Source organism: Erinaceus europaeus, chromosome 9 (genome assembly GCF_950295315.1).
Source record: "Erinaceus europaeus chromosome 9, mEriEur2.1, whole genome shotgun sequence".
In the NCBI taxonomy this organism is placed as follows: domain Eukaryota; kingdom Metazoa; phylum Chordata; class Mammalia; order Eulipotyphla; family Erinaceidae; genus Erinaceus; species Erinaceus europaeus.
Genome location: NC_080170.1, coordinates 56,552,000 through 56,573,468, shown reverse-complemented (window position 1 = coordinate 56,573,468; position 21,469 = coordinate 56,552,000). Strand labels below are relative to the sequence as shown.

The following is a 21,469-nucleotide window of genomic DNA, read 5'->3' as shown; positions in this document are numbered from 1 at the left end:
GGGACGTCCCCATAATGACCAAACAACAAGAATCTAGCTTTCTTCTTCTCCTTCTCCTTCTTCTTCTCCTTCTCCTTCTTCTTTTATACCACACCACTGTTCAGATCGGGCTTATAGTGGTGTGGGGATTGAACCTGGGACAGAGCCTCAGGCATGAGAGTCTGTTTGCATAACCATTGTGCTATCTACCCCCCTCTCCCACCCAAGGGTCTAGTTTTCATAGCCAGGCTCATAGGCTGTAAAATGTCACTATATGCTTAAGTACATTAAGACAATGTTGCCTTATCTCAGAGTTCACACCCTGCAGCTGCCACAGATGTGTTTGCATAAAGTTGTAAAATATAACCAAATGACTTTTTTTAAAATTGAAACTTCTTTTTTTTAATCTAGTGCAGAGTACAGAGAGACTAGAGCTCTGCTCAGCTCTCGCTTATTATGCTGGTGCTGGGGATTGAAGTTGAGACTTTAGGGCCTCAATATGAAATTCCTTTTGCGTAACCATTATGTTGTTACCTCCACTCCAGATGAGTGTAAAATGCTTTATTTTTCTGTTAAGCGGACTTGCTACTCAGCAGGGCCAGTCGCGTTGGAGTTTTCCACCCCGCAGTGGTCGCTCGCGGTCACCAGGTGGCGCTGCAGAGGTGAGCCTGGGAAAGCTAGAACCCGATCATGTGGCTCTCCCGGGCAGGCGCAGGTCACGTGAGGGGGACGGAAGTGGCGGAGGTGCAGTGGAGATGGCAGGGGCTCGGCGCTGAGCTGGGGCGCTCAGTCGGGCGTGGAGCGGTGCCTGGCGCAGGAGCATCGGTGAGTGCGCGCTGGGCAGACGGACCGTGGGCCCCTCCTGGAGTCCACAGCAGCCCTCAGGCACCTTAGATGTAGCAGCCAGCGCCAGCCAACCGGTCTGGTCAGGGTCCCCTCCACCCTGGTCTTGAGCTGTGTCTAGGTCCCCATGGCCCCAGAGCTGGGCTGCGGGTTCTAGTCCCTTGGCCCCAAGTCTCAGGTGAGATGGGTCAGCCCCATGGATGGTGAGGCGCCCTGGAGAGCTCTTTGTCCCTCGCTTTGCTCCCCTGACCTCGCCGTCCTATTTGACAGATGGGGACACTGGGGTTCCCAGGTGTAAAGACTCACCCAGACGACCAGCCAGGGCGTCGTGCCCCTCCCCGCCGCATCCAGGGCTGACTAGTTGGCACTTTTTCCGAGTGGGTTTTAGGTTCTCAGCACCGCATGTGAAAGGACCCTGGTTCGAAGCATCGGACCAACCTTTCTATGACACTCAGGGAAATCAAGGCCCAGGGAGGGTTAGGATACAGCACCTAAATTCCAGAGGCCAGGTGTCACCACTCTGGCTCTTTCGAAAACTTGACCTGTGGACGGCCCTATTCCTAAAAAGAATTGGGACAGGCCACTGCCCCACCTCCCCCTCTTCACGGGTTAGCTCTGCATTATCACGTCTGGGTTGGCTTGATACTGGGTGTGGCTCCTTGCTTCACTGTTCTATTTTCCTGCAAACTCGTCGTTGTGAAGGTTTTTTTTTTTTTTTTTTAAACCAACCTGCTGTTTTTGTGTGAGTCCTTGCAGAATATGAAGTAGAAGTTGAAGTGTGCTGGGGTGGAGGGAGGTGCTGTGAGCTCTGAGTGGGGAGAACTCTGAAATTAAGGTTCTGTGCCTTTTTTTTTTTTTTTTAATTTCTTTATTGGGAGATTGATGTTTTACAGTCGACAGTAAATATAATAGTTTGTACATGCATAACATTTCTCAGTTTTCCACATAACAATACAACCCACAGTAGGTCCTCTGTTATCCTTTCCTAGGACCTGTACTTTCACCCCCACCCACCCCAGAGTCTTTTACTTTGGTGCAATACACCAACTCCAGTTCAGGTTACCTTGTTTTTCTGTAGTTTGCCAGACTTACTGAATATAAGCTGTTTGGATGGATGTTTTGGTGTTGAGGCTTACTGAAAATGTGATGAACTGGAAAGTTCTGAAATTAGGGCATTGTAAGAATTTTAATTCAATTAATTAATTAGTTAATATTTTAAAAAAGATTTTATTTATTTATTCATGAGAAAGATAGGAGGAGAAAGAACCAGACATCACTCTTGTATATGTGCTGCCCGGGATTGAACTCAGGATCTCATGCTTGAGAGTCCGATGCTTTATCCACTGCGCCACCTCCTGGCCACTTAATTATTTTACCAGAACACTGCTAGGCTCTGGCTAATGGTGGAGCTGGGGATTGAACCTGGGACTTAGGTGCCTCAGACATGAAAGTCTTTTTGCATAACCATTATACTGTCTCCCTAAACAAGGTTTTGTTCTAGCAGTCATTTGCTTTGCAGCATATGTAACTTGGTCTTTGCCTGGGTTCAAGTCTCCTAGTGCAGACAGTGATGGGAAGTAGTCTCCAAAGCCCTGATAATTGGTCCCAGCACAGAGTTTCTCTGTATCCAAGCCTGTTTGTTGACCAGGGTGTTGCCCAATGTACATTAATTACTGCTTTAGTTCCAAGTTGCCACCAGATCTTCCTTCCTTTTATTCCTGACTCCGTCTTATGTCTAGGTGAAAAACTGACAGCTAAAATGCTTCTGACTACCTTTTGTTGCTTTAAACACTATCAAGTCCTCTTTGGTTCTAGTCTGAGACTTTGAGGTAAATATCTGACTATACATTTAGAGCATGTTTTTAATCTTAATTTAGTTTGTTTGTTCCATATGACATATACAGAGGTCACAAAAGAGAAAAGTCATTCCAGTACATGTGTGTTGGGGATAGAAACAGGAACTTCAGACATGCAAGTCTCATATTCTACCAGTTGAGCTAGTCCCCCAGCTGCTAAAAGCATATTTTCTTCCTATCATTATCATTTTAATTTTTTAAAATATTTATTTATTCTCTTTTGTTGCCCTAGTTGTTTTATTGTTGTAGTTACTGTTGTTGTAATTGATGTTGTCGTTAGATAAGACAGAGAGAAATGGAGAGAGGATGGGAAGACAGAGTGGGGGAGAGAAAGATAGACACCTGCAGACCTGCTTCACCACCTGTGAAGCAACTCCCTTGCAGGTGGGGAGCCGGGGGCTCGAACCGGGGTCCCTACATCTCGGTCCTTGCGCTTTGCGTCACCTGAGCTTAACCCACTGCGCTACTGCCTGACTCCCATCATTAAATTTTTTTTTATTATCTTTATTGGATAGAGACAGCCAGAAATTTCAAAAGGGAAGGGGGTGATAGAGAGGGAGAAAGATAAGACACCTGCAGCCCTGCTTCACCACTCACAAAGCCTTCCCCCTAAGGGTGGGGTGGGAGAGCTCAAACCCAGGTCCTCGTGCATTATAATGTGCACTCAATCAGGTGTGCTACCACCAGGCCCTATCATTATCATTTTAAATCAGAGCACTGTGCCACTATGCTATGGCTTATGATAATGCAGGGATTGAGTCAGGGGCTTCAGAGCCACTGGCATGAAAATCTTTTACATAACTATTATGCTGTCTTCCCAGCCCTAGAGCAAGATTTTTTAAATGGTATTTTAATTTTATTAAATAAAACATAGACATTGAGAGGGAAAGGGTCAGAAGAGAGAGGGGGGAGGGAGAGAAAGACCTTCAGTACTGCTTAACCACTCATGAAGCTTCCCTCCTACAGGCGGGGACTGGGGACTGAACCTGAATCTTTGTACATGGTGATGTGTACAATCAATGGGGTGTGTCACCAACCAGCCTCTAGAGCATGTTTTCTTTGAAGCTGTCTTTGAAGTCAAGGAAGAAGGGAATACAAAAGGCATGACCATGCACTCTGGGTCTGACACTCTTTGGGATAGGGACCATGTCCACAGAACCCACTCTGATGATGGTGCTGAGATAAAGTCTTCTTTTACAGTCTGAATGACCCATCCTAATTGCCTGCTGTGTCCTTGCTTTCCCTGGGCTGCCTGCCAGCCTCATCCTAAGAAGCTGTGAGCATAGCTTGATGAACTCAGGGCTTCTTGTCTCCTGACACCAGGCAGTTTCAGGATGTGATCCTCTTTCTTGTGCAATATTCCAGAGAGTTCAACCAGATTAATGGCTGGGAGGGCCATAGGGAAGTAGTTTTGGATGAACATAAGCACTTTCAGAGAGTGAGTACTCTCAGTTGCAGCACAGAGTACTATACTCTATGCCACTGCAGGTTGCTGTCACTGGCCTTCACTTTCGGGAATGCTGTAGATTAGATCATTGTTTTGGGTCCAGGGTTGAATTAGATCAAGTTTCAGATTTTCTTCTAACTCATTCTTCTGCCTGTTTTTTTTTTTTTTTTCTTTTTTTAAAGAGACATCGGGGGCAGTTGGTAGTGCAGTGGGTTAAGCACACCCATGTGTGATGGCGCAAAGAGCAAAGACTGGCGTGAGGGTCCAGGTTAGAGCCCCTGGTGCCCCACCTGCAGGGGGGTCACTTCACAGATGGTGAAGCAGGTCTGCAGGTGTCTGTCTTTCTCTCCCTCTCTGTCTTCCCCTCCTGTTTCAATTTCTTTCTGTCCTTTCCAACAACAACGATAACAATAACAACAACAATGATAAAATAAGGGCAACAAAAGAGAGAGAGAAAAAAAAGACATAGGGAGAGAGTAAGTGCAGACCACAGCACCGAGGCTTCCTTCAGTGCATAGGAGCCAGGCTTGAACCTGGGTTGTGCAAAGCAGCACACTATCCAAGTGAGCTATTTCACCAGCCTTTAATACAGTTTTTAAAAAGTTGTTTGATGACCCAGGAGGTCATATAGTGAATTAACTCCTGACTTTGATTCCTGGCTTTGAATGTGCTAGAGAGATGCTATAGTTCTCCCTCCTCTTCTTCCTCCTCCTCCTCTTCTTCCTCCTCCCTCTCTCATGAATAAAGAAATAATCTTTTAGACACGCACATACATACAAAGTCAAAGTACCACTTTAGTACATGTGATGCTGGGGATTGAACTGAGAACCTCAGATGCTGTCTACCACTTGGGATATTTGCCCTCTGCTATATGTAATTCTATGATTGGATTTATTTACATGTGGAATGGAAAGGAGAGGAGACAGAGAACATGTCTACTTTGGTGAATGCTGTGTTCCCCGGCCTAGAGTCTATTTTATTCTTTTAAAAAAATAATCAATATTCATTTTTTGGATAAGGACAGAAAAAACTGAGATGGAAAACAGATATAGAGAGGGAGAGAGAAAGAAAGACACCTCAAGCACTGCTTTACCACTCATGAAACTTCCCCCCTGCAGGTGGGGACCTGGGCCTTACATGTAGTAACTTTTGTTCTCAGCCGAGTGTGCCACCATCCAGCCCAGTAGACTCTATTCTCATGCTTAGAGCTCTAGCTTCTTTCACTCCTTCCTTCACTGTCTGGGGGAGATTATCTGTCCTTTAGATCCTTGAAGACTCTTCTAGGCTCAGTCATTGCTGTTAGTGCTGCATCTCTTCTCCCTGACCTGACTGACACCCTCTCCCTCTGCACCTGAAGGAAAACTCTACAAGTAGGCTGAGCAGATGGACTGACTTTCTGCCTGGCATCCTGGTTCTGCCTGCCTGTCCAGTGTTGTGTGCTTATTACCTCCTCAGTGGCCTTTTTCCTGCACTCAGTCTGTCACAACTCCAGCCTCAAATGGGGCTTGGGATAGGCCTGCTGAGCCAGTGCTTATAGCCTGTCCCCGGTTTCTGCTTGTGCACTTCCTGCTCTCTTTTCTTGATCCTCAGACCTTTCTCTTAAAAATCTTGCTACCAGTGTGCCTCAGTGTCCCTCTCTAGAAAGAAAGATCCCTCTGGGCCTCATTCCCACCAATTTAGGACTCAAGGTTACAGGTGATCATGGCATACAGATTGCCACTTCCAGGACTCAGCTCTCCAGAGATGGGGATGGAGGAAGTGCTGTTTTTTGACATCCTTGAACTTCTCTGTAGTAGTCATTACACTGCTGTCACCATTGGGTCTACCTTATGTACCAGAGATGCTTTTCACCATTCTTTCCTCTGCTATCATAAAGTCTTGTCAGGGGCTGGAGAACTACCTCAGTGGGTAGGGTACCTACCTTGTCATGCACGTGACCCAGGTTTAAGTCTTGGCGCAACACGGGAGATACCGTGGCACCAGAGGAAACTTGGGTGCTGTGGTGCCTCTACCTCTCTTGAGTGAATAAGCAGCCCAGAGCTGTGTGACAATGGGTATGCTTGAGGTCAGCTACACATTATTACATAGATGTCACACACGCACACACTCTCATAGGTGTCGCCATTCATATTTTTCAGAGGAGAAAGTGGACACAGAGGGAGATTGGTAACCTATGGTGAGTTCCACAGCTAGGCTCTGAGTTCCTGTGCTTTGTATTTTCAGAGTTCCAGCTGCAGACCTAATGCCTCTTCAGTTTTGTTCACAGGAGGGCTTTAGGGAAGGTACATAATTTAGGGTGTGAGAGAGCAGTGGTTTTCTTCTCAACACCCATTAATGAGCTGAAGCCTCAGTCTCCCATTGCTTAGAGGGAAGCTTAATCTTTGGGAGTCACGTCTAACTGTGCACGAAAAGTGGGTGTATTTGCTGGTACAGCCCCCAACCCCCTGGGTGGCTGCCTTAATTATGAGGCGGACTCCTGTGCTGGGTAGGTGGAGTCCTCTGGTGGTTGCTCTTTAGAAATGAATAATGTGGGCCTGGTGAAATAGCTCACTTGGGTAGTGCACTGCTTTTTCATGTGCGCGCCCCAGGTTCAGCCAGGCCCCCCACTGTATTGAAGAAAGATTAGATGCTGTGATCTCTTTCACTGTGTCTCTCTCTGCCTCTAAAATAATTTTAAAATATTTTTATTATCTTTATTACTGGATAGACACAGCCAGAAATTAAGAGGGAAGGGGGGGGAGATAGAGAGGACAAGAGACAGACACCTGTAGTCCTGTTTCACCGCTCGCAAAGCTTTACCCCTGCAGGTGGGGGACCAGGGGCTCTAACCCAAATCCTAGATCATTGTAACATGTTCACTCAATCAGGCACACCACTATCTGGCCCCTAAATAATAAAAAAGGAAAAGAAAAAAAAAAGGACAGAATTGTGCAATTATCAGGAAGTTTCCCTTTCTCCCCTGTAAGCCACACATAGCAGTGCAGACTGCAATCTGGGTCCTGGCTGTGGGATTCCAGCAACAAACAATAAAAACCCTGAGAAAATCCTCTGCTTCTCAGGGTTCCAGGTGTAAGCCACTCTAATTGTTTCATAATAATGGGTGAAACTTTGGGGTGGCTCTTGTCACCAGTCCTTCAACTCCAGTGGGCATTGAGAACTGGGGTCTGCCCATCATACGAATTTTTTTAGAAGGGTGGGCCTCTTTGCAGTTTATTGCATGAAGGAGTTACATTAGGACAAGTTGAAAGTAGACCCTGAAGTGGTTACATTATACAAGCTGTGAGGTTTTTAAATTTGAAAGAAGGGACAGAAGGGAAAATCTTAAGATTCTTAAAGTGTGTGTGTGTGTGTGTGTGTGTGTGTGTGTGTGTGTATTTTAGAGGAAAGTGGGATATAGAGAAGGAGAGAGAGACACCTGCAGTACTACTTCACCATTCCTGAAGCTCCCCTTCTGCAGGTGGGGGCTAGAGATTTGAACCTGGATCCTTGTACTTTTTTTTTTTTCCTCCAGGGTTATCGTTGGGGCTCAGTGCCTGTACTACAAATCCACTGTTCCTGGATGCCATTTTTTCCATTTTTTTTGTTGTTGCTATTGTTGTTGGACAAGACAGAGAGAAAATGAGGGAGGAGGAGAAGATAGGAGAGAAAGACAGACACCTGCAGACCTGCTCCACTGCTTGTGAAGCGAGCCCCCTGCAGGTGGGGATCCAGGGGCTCAAACCGGGATCCTTGTGCTGGTCCCTGCGATGCTTATTATGTGTGCTTAACCTGGTGTGCCACCACCCAGCCCCTAGTCCTTGTACATTTTTATGTGTGTGTTCAAGTAGGCATGCCATCTCCTCACCCTCAGGAGGGAAATTTTACGCATTTAAGCTTTGGTGAGGGAGCTGGGTTGTGGTGCACCGGTTTGAGCTCACAAGTTACCATGCAAAAGGACCGAGGTTCAAGCCCCCAGACCCTACTTACAAGGGAGGTAGTTTCACAGGTGGTGAAGGAGTGCTGCAAGTGCGTCTTCTTCTCTTTCCTTCTCTCTCTCCCCTTTCCCTCTCAATTTCTTTCTGTTCTATCAAATAAAATAAATGAACAGTTTTTAAAAGATTTATTTTTTAAAAAAGAAGCTTCAGAGAGTCAGAAACACTTAAATCCATGACCCTTCAGCTGGTCGTCCTTGGCCAGTCCAGTCTCCATAAAGAACTGGCTTATGTACTCCTGATGGTAACTAAGTTGTTTCTCCATATTCTTAGTGCTCAGTTACAGTACCATCTTATTAAACACCTTCACTAGTATCTTTTTATTGTAGTCATGGACAGTAAGGGTCTCTGTGCCACTCTCTGTTGAATTCTGATGTGGATCTAGTCCTCAGTGCTAGCAGGAAGCAGGCATCATCCTTACTTTTATCTCCAAAGGTGTTGAAAGAGTGCAGGTTCTGTATAATGAACAAATGATAGGATTTCCTGTCATTTTCCCCTAGTGGGAATGGCCTGTGAGTGGTAGCAGCAGGAGAAGCTGGGAGGAGCCAGGGTGGGTGGTTTGGTAGGGGTGAAATGGGAGACAGAGCGTTGGGAAGCGAGTTCTTGGCAGTGGATTAGTGACTGGGCTAAGAATTTTTTGGTGGTGTTGTTACTGCCTTCTGTAAGTCTGCTTGCTTGCAGATAGGGTTATCTGGAAAGTTGGCTAAACAGAAAATGCTCAGGGTACTTTTTTCTTGCCCTCAATGTGGATCAACAATGGTAGAGAATGTTCCATCCTCCAAAGGGGAGTTGGATAACATACTCTGCCACCTGAAGAAGATGGGTCCTGAAATAGGTGCAACTCGGAATGTTCCTATTGATGACCACAGAATGCAAGTTCAGACCTACAGGGATGTAGAGGTTACATAGGCTTCTATGTTGAATATGGGCCCCAGATCAAATCGATGGGGTTTACAGTCAACTATATTTATACACTTTTCCCATATTTGGTAGCTATTCTCTTCCCTGATCCAGCTTTCTAGCCCTTTTTCCAGCCATGGCATCATCTTCCCAGACAATAACTTGGGTCCACTTACATATTATATGTCAGGCTCAGGCAAAAACTAATAAAGTCATGGGCCTTTTGGAATATACCTAAAATAGACCTACTAGCTAGCTACAAAAACAGAAGCCCCAAATCTTCATCTGCAATATTTAGGTTCTTGATTAATCAACAGTTTGTTTGGCTTTATATGTTAACTCTTTTTTCAGCCACCAGATTCCAGATGCTAACATGATGCCAACCGGATTTCCCTGGATAGATGACCCTACCAATGTGTCCTGGAGCTCTGCTTCTTCAGAGCCCTGCCACACTAGGGAAAGAGAGAGACAGGCTGGGAGTATGGATCAACCTGTCAACACCCATGTTCAGTGGGGAAGCAATTATAGAAGCCAGACCTTCCACCTTATGCACCCCATAATGACCCTGGGTCCATACTCGCATGGGGTTAAAGAATAGGAAAGCTATCAGGGGAGGGAATGGATGGGATATGGAGCTCTGATGGTGGGACTTGTACCCCTCTTAGCCTATGGTCTTAACAGTGTTTCCATTTTATAAATAAATAAGTTTAAAAAAGAAAAGAAAGAAAGAAGGAAAGAAAGAAAATGCTTAGTGTGAGTCAGATTGGTTTTAACTTTTTAAATACTTATTTTTATTAGTAAGAAAGAGAACCAAAGCATCTTTCTGGCACATGCAGTGCTGGGGACCAAACTTGAAACTTTGTGCTTACAAGTCCAATACTTTGTCCCCTGTGCCACCTTCCAAACTACTGATTTTAATTTTAAGCAGTTTTGTTGAGATCTAATTCACATAATATATAATTCAGACAACTAAATTGTACAGTTCAGTGGTTTTCAGTACACTAGGTTGTGCTACTGTTACAGTATCTATTCTAGAATATTCCATCTTCCCAAAAGAAACTGTACCCCTTAACAGTCACTTACATGCTTTTCAAATCCTTTCTCTAAGACCTAGCCTCTTCTTTTTCCCCCTATTTTTATTTGTGATTAATATTAGATTTACAATATTTTTTATTAGTGATTTAATAATGATTAACAAGACTGTAGGATAAGAGGGGTACAGTTCCACACAATTCCCATCACCAGAGTTGTATATCCCATTCTCTCCATTGTAAGCTTCCCTATTCTTTATCCCTCTGGGTGTATGAATCAAAGATCTTTATGGGGTACAGAAGGTGGAAGGTCTATCTTCTGTAATTGCTTCTCTGCTGGACATGGACATTGGCAGTTTGATCCATACCTCTAGTCTATCTCTGTCTTTCCTTAATGGGGATAAGGCTGTGGGGAGGGGAGGTTCCAAGACACATTTGATGATGTCATCAGCCCAGGGAAGTCAGGATGGTGTCATGGTAGTGTCTGCAACTTTGTGGCTGAAAAGCTGTAAGATATAAAGCAGGACAAATTGTTTAATAATCAGGAACCTAAAGATAAGAATAGGGCAGATGGAACTAAGGGTCTTGGTGTGGGAAGACGCTCCCTCATCTACTTTCAGTCTAGTCTTGTCAGATAAAATAAGGACTACAAAAGCTGGTCACTACCAGGCCACCTCATCATCTGGGATTCTAGTCAGGGAATCCTTGGATTCCCACATATCTATTATAGGCCTGACCTTTAATGGATCTCTCTCTCCACCATCACTGGCATGTCATCATAAGACCTCTTATGGGCCTCTACAGGATCTCGCCCTCACTGTAGGACAGCCATGGTAGGGACTGCCCCATTCTGAAGGGAGACTGGGATAACCTTCACTGCCACTCGAGAAAGGCTGGTCCTTAAATGAATGCAGCCCAAAATGTTCCCAGCTCTGACTACGGACTTTGAGCTCAGATTGATGAGGATACAGAAGTTACACAGGCCTCTGTGCTAAATATGAATAAACATGGGCCCTAGGTCAGATTGATGGGGTTTATAGTTAATGGTATTTATATATTTACCTCATATTTGGGAACTACTTTCTGCTCTGATACAGCTTTCTAGTCCTATTCTCAACTCCAACACTATCTTCCCAGACAATACTTATAGACCACCTGCCTGTTAGTCATCAGGCTTAGGCAAAAATTACTAAGGTCATGGGTCTCTTGGAATATACCTAAAATATATTTAATATATGTAATATTAAAAGTATTATAAGGTTATAATATATAGTTCTACACCAAAAAAACCTCCAAAGTTCTATATCCCTGCCCTCTCACTTCCCAAATATATTTTGTGTATTTACTATTGGATTGAGACAGAGAAATTGAGGAGGGAGAGATAGAGGGAAAAGAGACAGAGAAACACCTGCAGCCTTGCTTTACCACTTGTGAAGCTTTTCCCCTGCAGGTGGGGACTGGGGGCTTGAACCTGGATCTTTGCACACTGTAATGTGTACACTTAACCAGGTGCGTCAATGCCTGGCCCCACTTCCCAAAAATAAACCTCATAGTTCTCACAAGTCTTAGAAATAAGTTTGCTTGCTTCTATGTGTGTGTGTGTGTGTGTTTGCAGGTTCATGTGTACCAGTTCTCTAGATTCTACATATGAATTAAACTAGCCAATAGTTGTATTTTGTCTATTTTGTTAAGCATAATCACCTCCGGTTCCATCCATTTTGTCCCAAATGACACAGTACCATTTTTTATTGCCAAATAGTATTCCATGAAGTATATATCCCATAACTTCTTTTTAAAATTTTATTATCTTTGTTTGATAGAGGCTATTAGAAATCAAGAGGGAAGGGGAAGATAAAGAGGAAAAGAGACAGAAACACCTACAACGTCCTTGTATATTGTAACATGCACTCAACCAGGTGTACCACCACCCAGACTATCCCATAACTTCTTTAGGTAATCATTTGTTGATGGACATTTAGGCTGCTTCCAATCTTTTCTAGCCACTTCTGATCTATTAATACTTACTAAGGTTTTCCTATTCTGGACTTTTACGTTAATAAATCAAACAGAATGTGGGCTTCTATGACTTTCACTCAGAGAAGAAAGGTGTTTTCATTGTTCACACTGTAGCATTTATCAACACTTTCTTTTCGTTGCTGAGCAATATTCTATTAGGTGGATAGACTACTTATCTCCAGTCATCAAGTTCCTGTCCCTTTCTGGCTGTTAGGGAGATTAGTAACATTTGTTCCCATGCTCTCTGTGGACACATGGGTTTACTTTAGTATACATCTAGCAGTGGAGTGGCCAAAAGAGTATACATTCTAAACATGTATAACCATTTTAAAGATAGATACAGAGAGTGAAAGAGACCACAGCACAAAAATTACCTTCAGTGTGGTAGGGGATGGGCTTGAACTTGGGTCACATACACAGCAAAAGATACTGAGCCTAAACATGTGTAAACTTTCTTCTCTGAGTGAAAGTCATAGGAACCCACATTTTGCTTGATTTATTAACATAAAAGTCCAGAATAGGGAAACCTTAGAAAGTATTAATAGATCAGAAATGGCTAGAAAAGACTGGAATCAGCCTAAATGCCCATCAACAGATGGTTGCTTAAAGAAATTGTGGGATAGAGGCTGGGTGGTGGCACACCTGGTTTGGCTGGAATTGGCCTCCTTACTCTGCTGGTTCTGCAAAGGAAACTAGTCAGTGAACTTTCAGATAGTTACTTTAAGTATGTCTTAGTATTTTCAAAGGAGAGTATGAGTCTGACAGGTGGAGAAAAGACAATCTTAAAGCTTTTATTTGGAGGTTGGGGAGATAGCATAATGATTATGCAAAAGGCTTTCATGCCTGAGTTTCTGAAGTCCCAGGTTCAAACTACTATACCACCATAAGCCAGAGCTGTGCAGTGCCCTGGCTTAAAAAAAAATGCTAGAAATTTGAGAATTGTAAAGAGACATACATCTCCTCAGAAGCAAAAGTAATGTAGTTCTGACACTGGCAGAGTTTTGAGGAGACCATCATGCCCCTGTTGCAGGTGACACTAGGTTAGTTTGATAGAATGAATGGCAAGGGGGACCAGGCAATCACACAGTGGTTTAAGTACACATGGAAGAAAGCACAAGGACTGGCCTAAGGATCCTGGTTAGAGCCCCCAGCTCCCCACCTGCAGGGGGGGTCACTTCACAAGCTGTGAAACAGGTCTGCAGGTGTCTATCTTTCTCTCCCCCTCTGTCTTCCCTTCCTCTCTTGATTTCTCTCTGTCCTAGCCAACAACAACAGTAACAATAACAAGGGCAATAAAATGGGAAAAATGTCCTCCAGAAGCAGTGGATTCATAGTGCAGGTACTAAGCCCACTTGAGTAGGGCTAGGGAGATAGCATAATGGTTACACAGAAAAAACCCTTTTATGCCTGAAGTTCAATCCCTAGCACCACCATAAGACAGAGCTGAACAGTGCTCTTAAAAAAGAAAAAGGCAAAAAAACCCCCCAAAAAACAGTTGAATAACTCCAGGTACTACTTGTGATAGAAAATGGAATGTATGTGGTCTGGTGGGAAATGGCACAGTGGTTAAGCATTGGACTCTTAAGCATGAGGTCCTGAGTTCAGTCCCTGGAAGCACATGTACCAGAGTGATGTCTGGTTCTTTCTCTCACTCCTCCTATCTTTTTCATTAATAAATTAATAAAATAAAAAAGAAAGAAAACAGAGTGTATGGATTTTATAGTCATTTAAGAAAAAAAAGCCAGAAACCCAAATTTAATAGTTGGGAGACAGAGAATGAAATTAATGGAATGGTGGGCTGCTGCATTGCAGATAAGCATCTTCTGTCTCTCACTGTGGAATTCTAAGGGAGAACAGATATAAAACAGAATTGATAATAAAAACAGTTTTTTAAGAACAAAGAGTACAGTTTATCAAAGTATACAAAATTGATACTACCATGGATATTTGGTTGAATGTATGTTGGAGAATTCCCCCCACCACCAGACAAGTAGAGTTTTCTTAGTAGTACTGCCCTTGGATCTAAATTTCTTCTGGAGTTTTTTTTGACTTTTTTTTTTTATTTAAGAAAGGATAAATTAACAAAACCATAGGGTAGGAGAGGTACAACTCCACACAATTCCCACCACCCAATCTCCATATCCCACCCCCTCCCCTGATAGCTTTCCCACTCTCTATCCCTCTGGGTCATTGTGGGTTGTAGAAGGTGGAAGGTCTGGCTTCTGTAATTGCTTCCCCGCTGAACATGGGCGTTTACTGGTCGGTCCATACTCCCAGTCTGCCTCTCTCTTTCCCTAGTAGGGTGGGTCTCTGGGGAAGCAGAGCTCCAGGACACATTGGTGGGGTCCTCAATGGTTTGTACATGAATAACATTCCCCAGTTTCCCATTTAACAATACAACCCCCACTAGGTCCTCTGAATCCTTCTTGGACCTGTATTTTCCCCAGCCACCCGCCCCAGAGTCTTTTACTTTGGTGCAATACGCCAATTCCATTTCAGGTTCTACTTGTGTTTTCTTTTCTGTTCTTGTTTTTCAACTTCTGCCTGAGAGTGAGATCATCCCATATTCATCCTTCTGTTTCTGACTTATTTCACAAAACATGATTTTTTCAAGGTCCATCCAAGATCAGCTGAAAACGGTGAAGTCACCATTTTTTACAGCTGAGTAGTATTCCATTGTGTATATATACCACAACTTGCCCAGCCACTCATCTGTTGTTGGACACCTGGGTTGCTTCCAGGTTTTGGCTATTACAAATTGTGCTGCCAAGAACATATGTGTACACAGATCTTTTTGGATGGATATGTTGGGTTCCTTCTGGAGTTTTGACTGTGTTGGTGGGCCACATAGAACATGTAGACTGTGTCCCTCATTCCCAAGAACCTGCAGGACCAGCTTTTCTTGAACTCATGTAGTCCAATCTTTGTTCTGTCAATAACAGGTTCTAATAAAATATCACACAAAGCAGGAGTTGGTATATAGATACAGAAACCATGTTTCATTAGAGGGTGCCCAGTGGGACAGCTGGAGAGCAAGAGGAAGCACGCTGAGGCCAGAGAGAGCGTGGAAGGACTCCAGGGGGTATCTGCACCACTTCTGCTGTCCGGGTTCCCCGCCAGCCCTGCTTGGAGCTTCTTGGACTTGCAACAGAGTGGGTAGACATTTCCCATGCCTGAGTGCTCTGCTCCCTTTGGGCAACTCCCTTTGATAGAACCTTCTTCCTGTGCCAAGTCCTGCCTGCTGACTTTCTCTTCCATAATGCCTGTTTCTGGCTAGCATTTGAGGCTCCAAAGATTGTCTTCTCCAAAGGGTGACATTATTATCATTATTATTATTACTATTATTATTTTATTTTTCAGAGAGAAGTACCAGAGCACTGCTCAGCTCTGGCTTATGGTGGTGCGGGGGATTGAACCTGGGACTTTGGAGCCTTAGGCACTAGAGTCTCTTTGCATAACCACTATGCTGTCTACCCCCACCCATTATTTTTTTCTGATTTTTTTTATTGGGGAATTAATGTTTTATATTCAACAGTATATTATTATTTTTAATACTTTATTTTAATGAGAGATATCAGAGCACTGTTCTGACTTATGGTGATTTAGTTCTGACTTATGGTGATGTGGAGGATTGAACCTGGGACCTCGGAGCCTCAGATATGAAAGTCTTTTTTTTTAAAAAATATTTTATTTATTCCCTTTTTGTTGCCCTTGTTTTTTTTTATTGTTGTAGTTATTATTACTTTTATTGATGTCATCATTATTGGATAGGACAGAGAGAAATGGAGAGAGGAGGGGAAGACAGAGCGGGGGAGAGAAAGATAGACACCTGTAGACCTGCTTCACCACTTGTGAAGCAACTCCCCTGTAGGTGGGGAGCCAGGGGCTCAAACCGGAATCCTTATGCCTGTCCTTGCACTTAACCCGCCATGTGTGCTTAACCTGCTGCGCTACCGCCCGCCTCTCCATGAAAGTCTTTTGTATAACCATTATGCTGTCTCCCCATGCCAACTTTATTATTTTGTTTTTCCATTGTGTAGAGACAGAAAAATTTAGAGGGAAGAGAGAGAGGGAGAGAGAGCACGTGAGCAAGCATATACCAGCCACCTGCAGCATTGCTTCACTGCTCATAAAGCCTCACCCCTGTAGGTGGGAATCAGGGCCTTGAGACTGGGTCATTGTGCATAGTAATGTGTGTGTTCAACTGGGTGTGTCACTGCACTGACCCTGAAGAACAGCTTTGAAGGGCAATTTTCATCCTTCCAAAGTTACCATTTCTCCAGGGCGAACCTTTGCTGTGCTCCTCACCAATCAATGACTGGTCTCTGCCTGCCACTGTCCCTGGTACTGCCCCAGGCTCCCTTGTGCCCACCCCCCATTCCCCCCCCCCATACACACACACACACTCCCCTGACAGTATCCCCTACATCACCTCTAGGTGCTACACGTCTTGGCACACTCACAGTGAGTGTGGGAGCATGTGGGGCTCTGCCGTTCCAGGGTTTGCTCCACTTGTCATCAGCCAAAGTCCTCAGGCAGTGAATGCTGTTTTCCCCTGCAACAAGCTTGCAGCTGTCAGCCTCATGCCACATCCTGTACTTGCCTTTAGCCTTCTGATCTAGAGACTGCAGCCTTCTTGAGCAGTTTTCTCAGCAGCATTTTTCTCTGGGCATGTTAGTTTTCGTGCAGGGCACACAGTGGCCTCTGCATTGTTTGAAGAAAGTTGAACACCTGCACCAAGTGATTGGAGTGGCTTCTCAGTTAGGAGGGGCTCAGTCCCTAGTGTCCAAGGCCACTTGGAGGGCTGGTTCTAGGAGGCAGGAATGGACTGGAATTCTCTGGTGTTTGCATAGTTACACCCATTGATTCCTGAAGTGTCAGCACTAAGAGTGGATGAGAGATATTTTAGTCCATCCACCCTGTACCTCAGACCCCACCCGGTCACAGAGTTGTTCCTCGCTGCTGTGCAGGCTGGCTGTCATGCAGCTGGTACCCCAGGCCACTGGCATAGAGAGGTGCTAGTGTAGTGATAACACAGCAGCTTGGGTGGCAGTGCTCAGTGGTCCTGGGAGGACACTTCGTGACCCTTTTCCTGGCTTCTAAGGACTTTTACTACCCAAGCTGGGTGGCTTCCTGAGTCCTCTCACCCCCCACTAGCTCCCCAAGACCCAGACTTGAGTATTGTTGTGAAAAATGACGTCCCTCAGGTGCCAACATAGGAGTGTTTTCTAGAGTCTTTGGGACCTAGAAGAGCCCTGGTGAGAGCTGTCCCTGTGCTCTGGGGTCTAATGTCTGAGGCACTAACCCAGAGCCAGCCTTCTCAGGCTCAGATGGTATACAGAGTGGGCACAGCATCTGGTGGTGGCCATAGGACTCCCAGCAGGCAGCTGTGCCAGTCTGCTAAGTATCACACAGCTCACACTGGATGGTTTCCAGGTCTGTGGATGTTTTCCTTCATGACTATAGGTTCCCAGAGGCCAGGAAGTTGGCTCTCCAGTTGTCACCTGCCCACCCCCAGCAGTGTAGATGTTTGCAGAGTCTGGTCGTGGGTGGGAGAACGATCACTGCACAGTCTCTTACATAGTAGGTCATCACATCATCTCACTTTCCAGGGCTGCTTCTCCCTGTGAGTGAGTGATTTGGAGTGGCCTGGGGACACTCAGCCAGCCACAGCACTCTGGGAGCTCATATAGGGATCTTACCCTCCCTGCCCCACCCCCAGTGTTGTGGCTTCCTTAGCATTGAGGAAAGAGCCCACCCACGGGGCACACCCACTGATCTTTCCCAGCAACTGCAAAAGGGGTTCTTCCTATATAGTCTTTGGGGGGGGGGGGAAGCCTGTGAAATAGTTCACTTGGGTAGTGAGTGCTCTGCTTTGCTGTGTGCACGACCCAAATTTGAGCCTGGTCCCCACTGCATTGAAGGAAGTTTCAGTGCTGTGGTCTCTTTCACTCTTATAAACAAAAAATGGGGGGGGGGGGGGCAGGGTAGCAGGGGAGAGTGAGCAATCTGTGACCTAGGAGGTGGCTCAGTGGATAAAGCATTGGACACTCAAGTATGAGTTCTCAAGTTTGATCCCCAGCATCATATGTACCAGAGTGATGGTCTGGTCTTCTCTTCCCTTCTCTTCTCCTCTCCTCTCCTCTCTTCTCTTCTCTTCTCTTCTCTTCTCTTCTCTTCTCTTCTCTTCTCTTCTCTTCTCTTCTCCTCTCCTCTCCTCTCCTCTCCTCTCCTCTCCCCTCTCCTCCCCTCCCCTTCTCTTCTCTTCTCTCTCTCTCTGTTCTCCTGTCATATAAACAAATCTTTTTTAAAAATTTAAATATTTTATTTAGTTGTCCAATTTATTTTATTTATTTTGCATAGAGGCAGAAATCATGAGGGAAGGGGAGATAGAGACACCTGCAGCACTGATTTACTGCTTATGAAGCCTTCCCCCCAGCAGGTGGGGATCAGGGGCTTGACCTGTGTCTGCTCAACCAGGTGTGCCACCACTTGGATGCTAAATAAATGAATCTTAAATAATAAGAACAACAGCAAAAGAGTAAATCTGTGATAATATAAAGGAAGAAGGAGTAGAGAGCTGTCATGCCCTGGGGGACCAGCTGATTTCTGCTGCTATTTCTCAGTGTCGGGTTGCTTTCAGGAAGGTCCTCTGGTGTATGTGTGTGTGTATGGGGGGAGCCCTGAGGACCTCGGTACAGGGTGGGCTGGATCATGGCAGAGGGTATTTGCAGGGCAGGGTGCTGCTGAGGGCTTTTCCAGTGAGAAGGTAGTCCTCTGAGAGAGGGGAAGAGGGGGAGCTCCAGGTCTGTGGTTCATGTGGAAATGACAGAATATAATGCAGTTCCAGGCCCACCCATGGGAGCTAAGGAAGATGGATGGGAACATAATTTACCTATTGTTGGCATTCCAGAAGTATGTTCAGGGGGAGGGCCGTTCCCGCCTAGCCTGTGACAGGAGCATAGTCAGGTGTGTGTGACCCGCCCTGGCACTTTGCCCCTAGTCATCTTGTCCTGCCTGGGCAGTTTCCTAGCTTCAGCCCAGCCATCAGCCATCACCTGTCCCTGGCCATGGCTGCCCCCCAGCTGGAGCCTACCTCAGGCTTGGCGCTGCAGGCCACTGGACCACCAGCAAGTGCCAGTGTCAACCCCCTCTCCTCCACAGCCACCATGTCCCGGCAGTACCTCCGCAGTGAGGACTACCAGGACTACAGCTCCACAGACGCCAGCCCCGAGGAGAGCCCGGCTGATCGCCCTGGCACATTCTCTTCCTCTGGCTCCTACCAGCGCTTTGGAGAAAGCAACTCTACAACGTGAGTACTGGTGCCCCTGCCCCATGCCCTCCACCACGCCTGGGCCCCTAGCTCTCTTCAGGTGCCTTATGCTGGACTCCCTAGAGACCCATGTCTTGTGAGAGTCGGGATATCACACACACTGGAAGGAAGATTCTCTCAGCCCAGCCTCAGAGCCCCAGCCCAGTCAGAGGTCTTTGCAGAGTCTCCCCTGACTATGTCCTCAACTGTTCCCCAAACAGTCAGGTGATGGTGATCTTGGGAGCAGGAGGAAGAACCCACACCTGGACTCTCAGGAGTGGTGGTGGGGTCAGGGGGGTGGGGTGTGTGGAGCAGGGAGTCAGAGAAAGAACTCTGCACCAGACTCTAGGAGGACAGATGAGAAGGGACCCTAGGGAGGAGAAAGAAACCCTGCACTCAGATCCTGACTCAGGAAACTGAAGCTTAAGGCTCATCTGGGATGAGTACCACCACCTTTGGGCCTCAGTTTCCCTAAGTGGAGCAACTGAGGGCCCCACTGTGAAGCTGTGTGATGGTCTGGCTTACGTTTTGGGTCTCAAAGGATTTAGAGAAGGACACTTGCTCTGCTTGGCCTCCTGGTCTGTCACCTCATCCAGCAGGGCCCTAGGGAGTCCTCTTGAATCCTCTGTCCCTTGTCTTCAGGACATAAAAGAGCTGTGGCCCCTCCCCAGCCTCCATATCCCTATCCCCCCACCACACCCCAGGGCTGGGCAGAACCCTTTCTGTCTGAAACCCCAACCGTTCAGTTCCTGTGGAGCTTCCTCCTAGCTCCTTACCAGACAGATTTTTTTCTTGGACCCAGAGTGGATGTGTGACCGCCTGGCCCTTCCCCTGCCAGCTGCTTCTAGCTCACAGCTGGTGCCTGCTGCATAATCAGGGATGCCTGTAGGGTGAGCCCATGAGAAGTTTGCTCAGAGCACACAGAGGGGGGCAAGAGGCTATCTTCCCACCTTTCCCAGCCCTGTCACCCTAGGAGCCCAGCAGAGGGGCTGCAGGTATAGCCAGCAGCCTCCCTCTAGAGATTGTGAAATCCCCCCAAGCTTCTCTGCAGTCCCTTGTGTTCATTCCTTTTGTGTGTGTGTGTGTGTGTGTGTGTGTGTGTGTGTGTGTGTGTGTGTGTGTGTGTGTGTGTTCATTCCTTATTCTCAGGACTCACCTGTCAATGTGATGTGTGAGGGATATGGATCCAGAATTTAACCTGTAAAGTAGTCAGCTTTAAAATCCAGAGGCAGCCAGCTATCAACTTGGGAATGGGAGTCCTCAGACTCCGTGCCCTGGCAGCTGAGCACACCACATAGCTGTTCTGCATGCTTCTCTTTCTACACTGGGTTGTATCTGGTGTTCAGCCTACAGCTGTTTCCTATGTTTTTTTGAAATTACAGACAAGAACTTAGCTTCCCTGGGCTTGTTGGGCCCTGTTCCAGGATGCTCACACTTTGCTCTGAGGAGATTGGGCCCAGGTGTTGTGATGCAGTGTGGCACAGGAGGCACAGGGAGAGGTCTGCCATGTGTGCGGCTCGGGGGATGGAGATACCCTGTGACCTAGATCCATGTATGTTTCTATGAGGAGGGCAGGCTGGGAATTGTTAAGGCACAATATAAGAGTTGGGGACCAAAAGCCTCTGATAAGTGAGAAATGCGAGGGACAAGCTGGGGCTGGAGTCCTTGTCTCCTATACCTTGCCCTGTCACCTTGTTCACCGAGAGCAAAGTCCATGCAGGTCCCCATGGTCCAAGGGCCCAGGGTGTACACACCCAGCTCTCCTGGAGGTTGAGGTTGAGGGGTGCAAGAAGCCCAGACTCTCCCAGAATATTGTGCTTTGGGGGCAGGGGCAGGGACCATGGTTTCCTAACCATGATGTGGTCGATCTGTTGATCTTTAGCAGGAGCCTTGTTCCTCTGTTGAGCAAGTGCCTCTTCCTGCTGCCTGTGGAGTTTCCCCTCTGACTGTCCTGGGCCCCAGATTATCACTCCTCCACCTCAACCCCCCACAGCTGGCTTCTCTAGTTCTTTTGGAACCACTGTGAGCAGTGTAGCTTCTAGACCCTGAAGGGCTACCATGGAAGCAGTGCCATGGAGGCAGGGCTGCTGATCTAGAGTATAAACCCAGGCCCC

The 21,469-nt window shown here is 46.2% G+C and overlaps 1 protein-coding gene and 1 pseudogene across 1 annotated transcript in view; one reads left to right on the top strand and one right to left on the bottom strand.

Moving 5' to 3' along the window:
- The first annotated feature begins 687 nt into the window (after positions 1 to 687).
- Positions 688 to 21,469, top strand: part of LOC103118538 (proton-coupled amino acid transporter 1) — a 58,347-nt gene continuing 37,565 nt past the window's right edge. The window contains exons 1-2 of the mRNA XM_007528767.3: positions 688 to 804; positions 19,208 to 19,355. Coding sequence (XP_007528829.1) covers positions 19,213 to 19,355 — 143 coding nt within the window. The 5' untranslated portion in view covers positions 688 to 804; positions 19,208 to 19,212. The remainder of the gene's footprint in view (positions 805 to 19,207; positions 19,356 to 21,469) is intronic.
- On the bottom strand, positions 8,061 to 13,057 carry LOC132540304 (eukaryotic translation initiation factor 1-like; annotated as a pseudogene).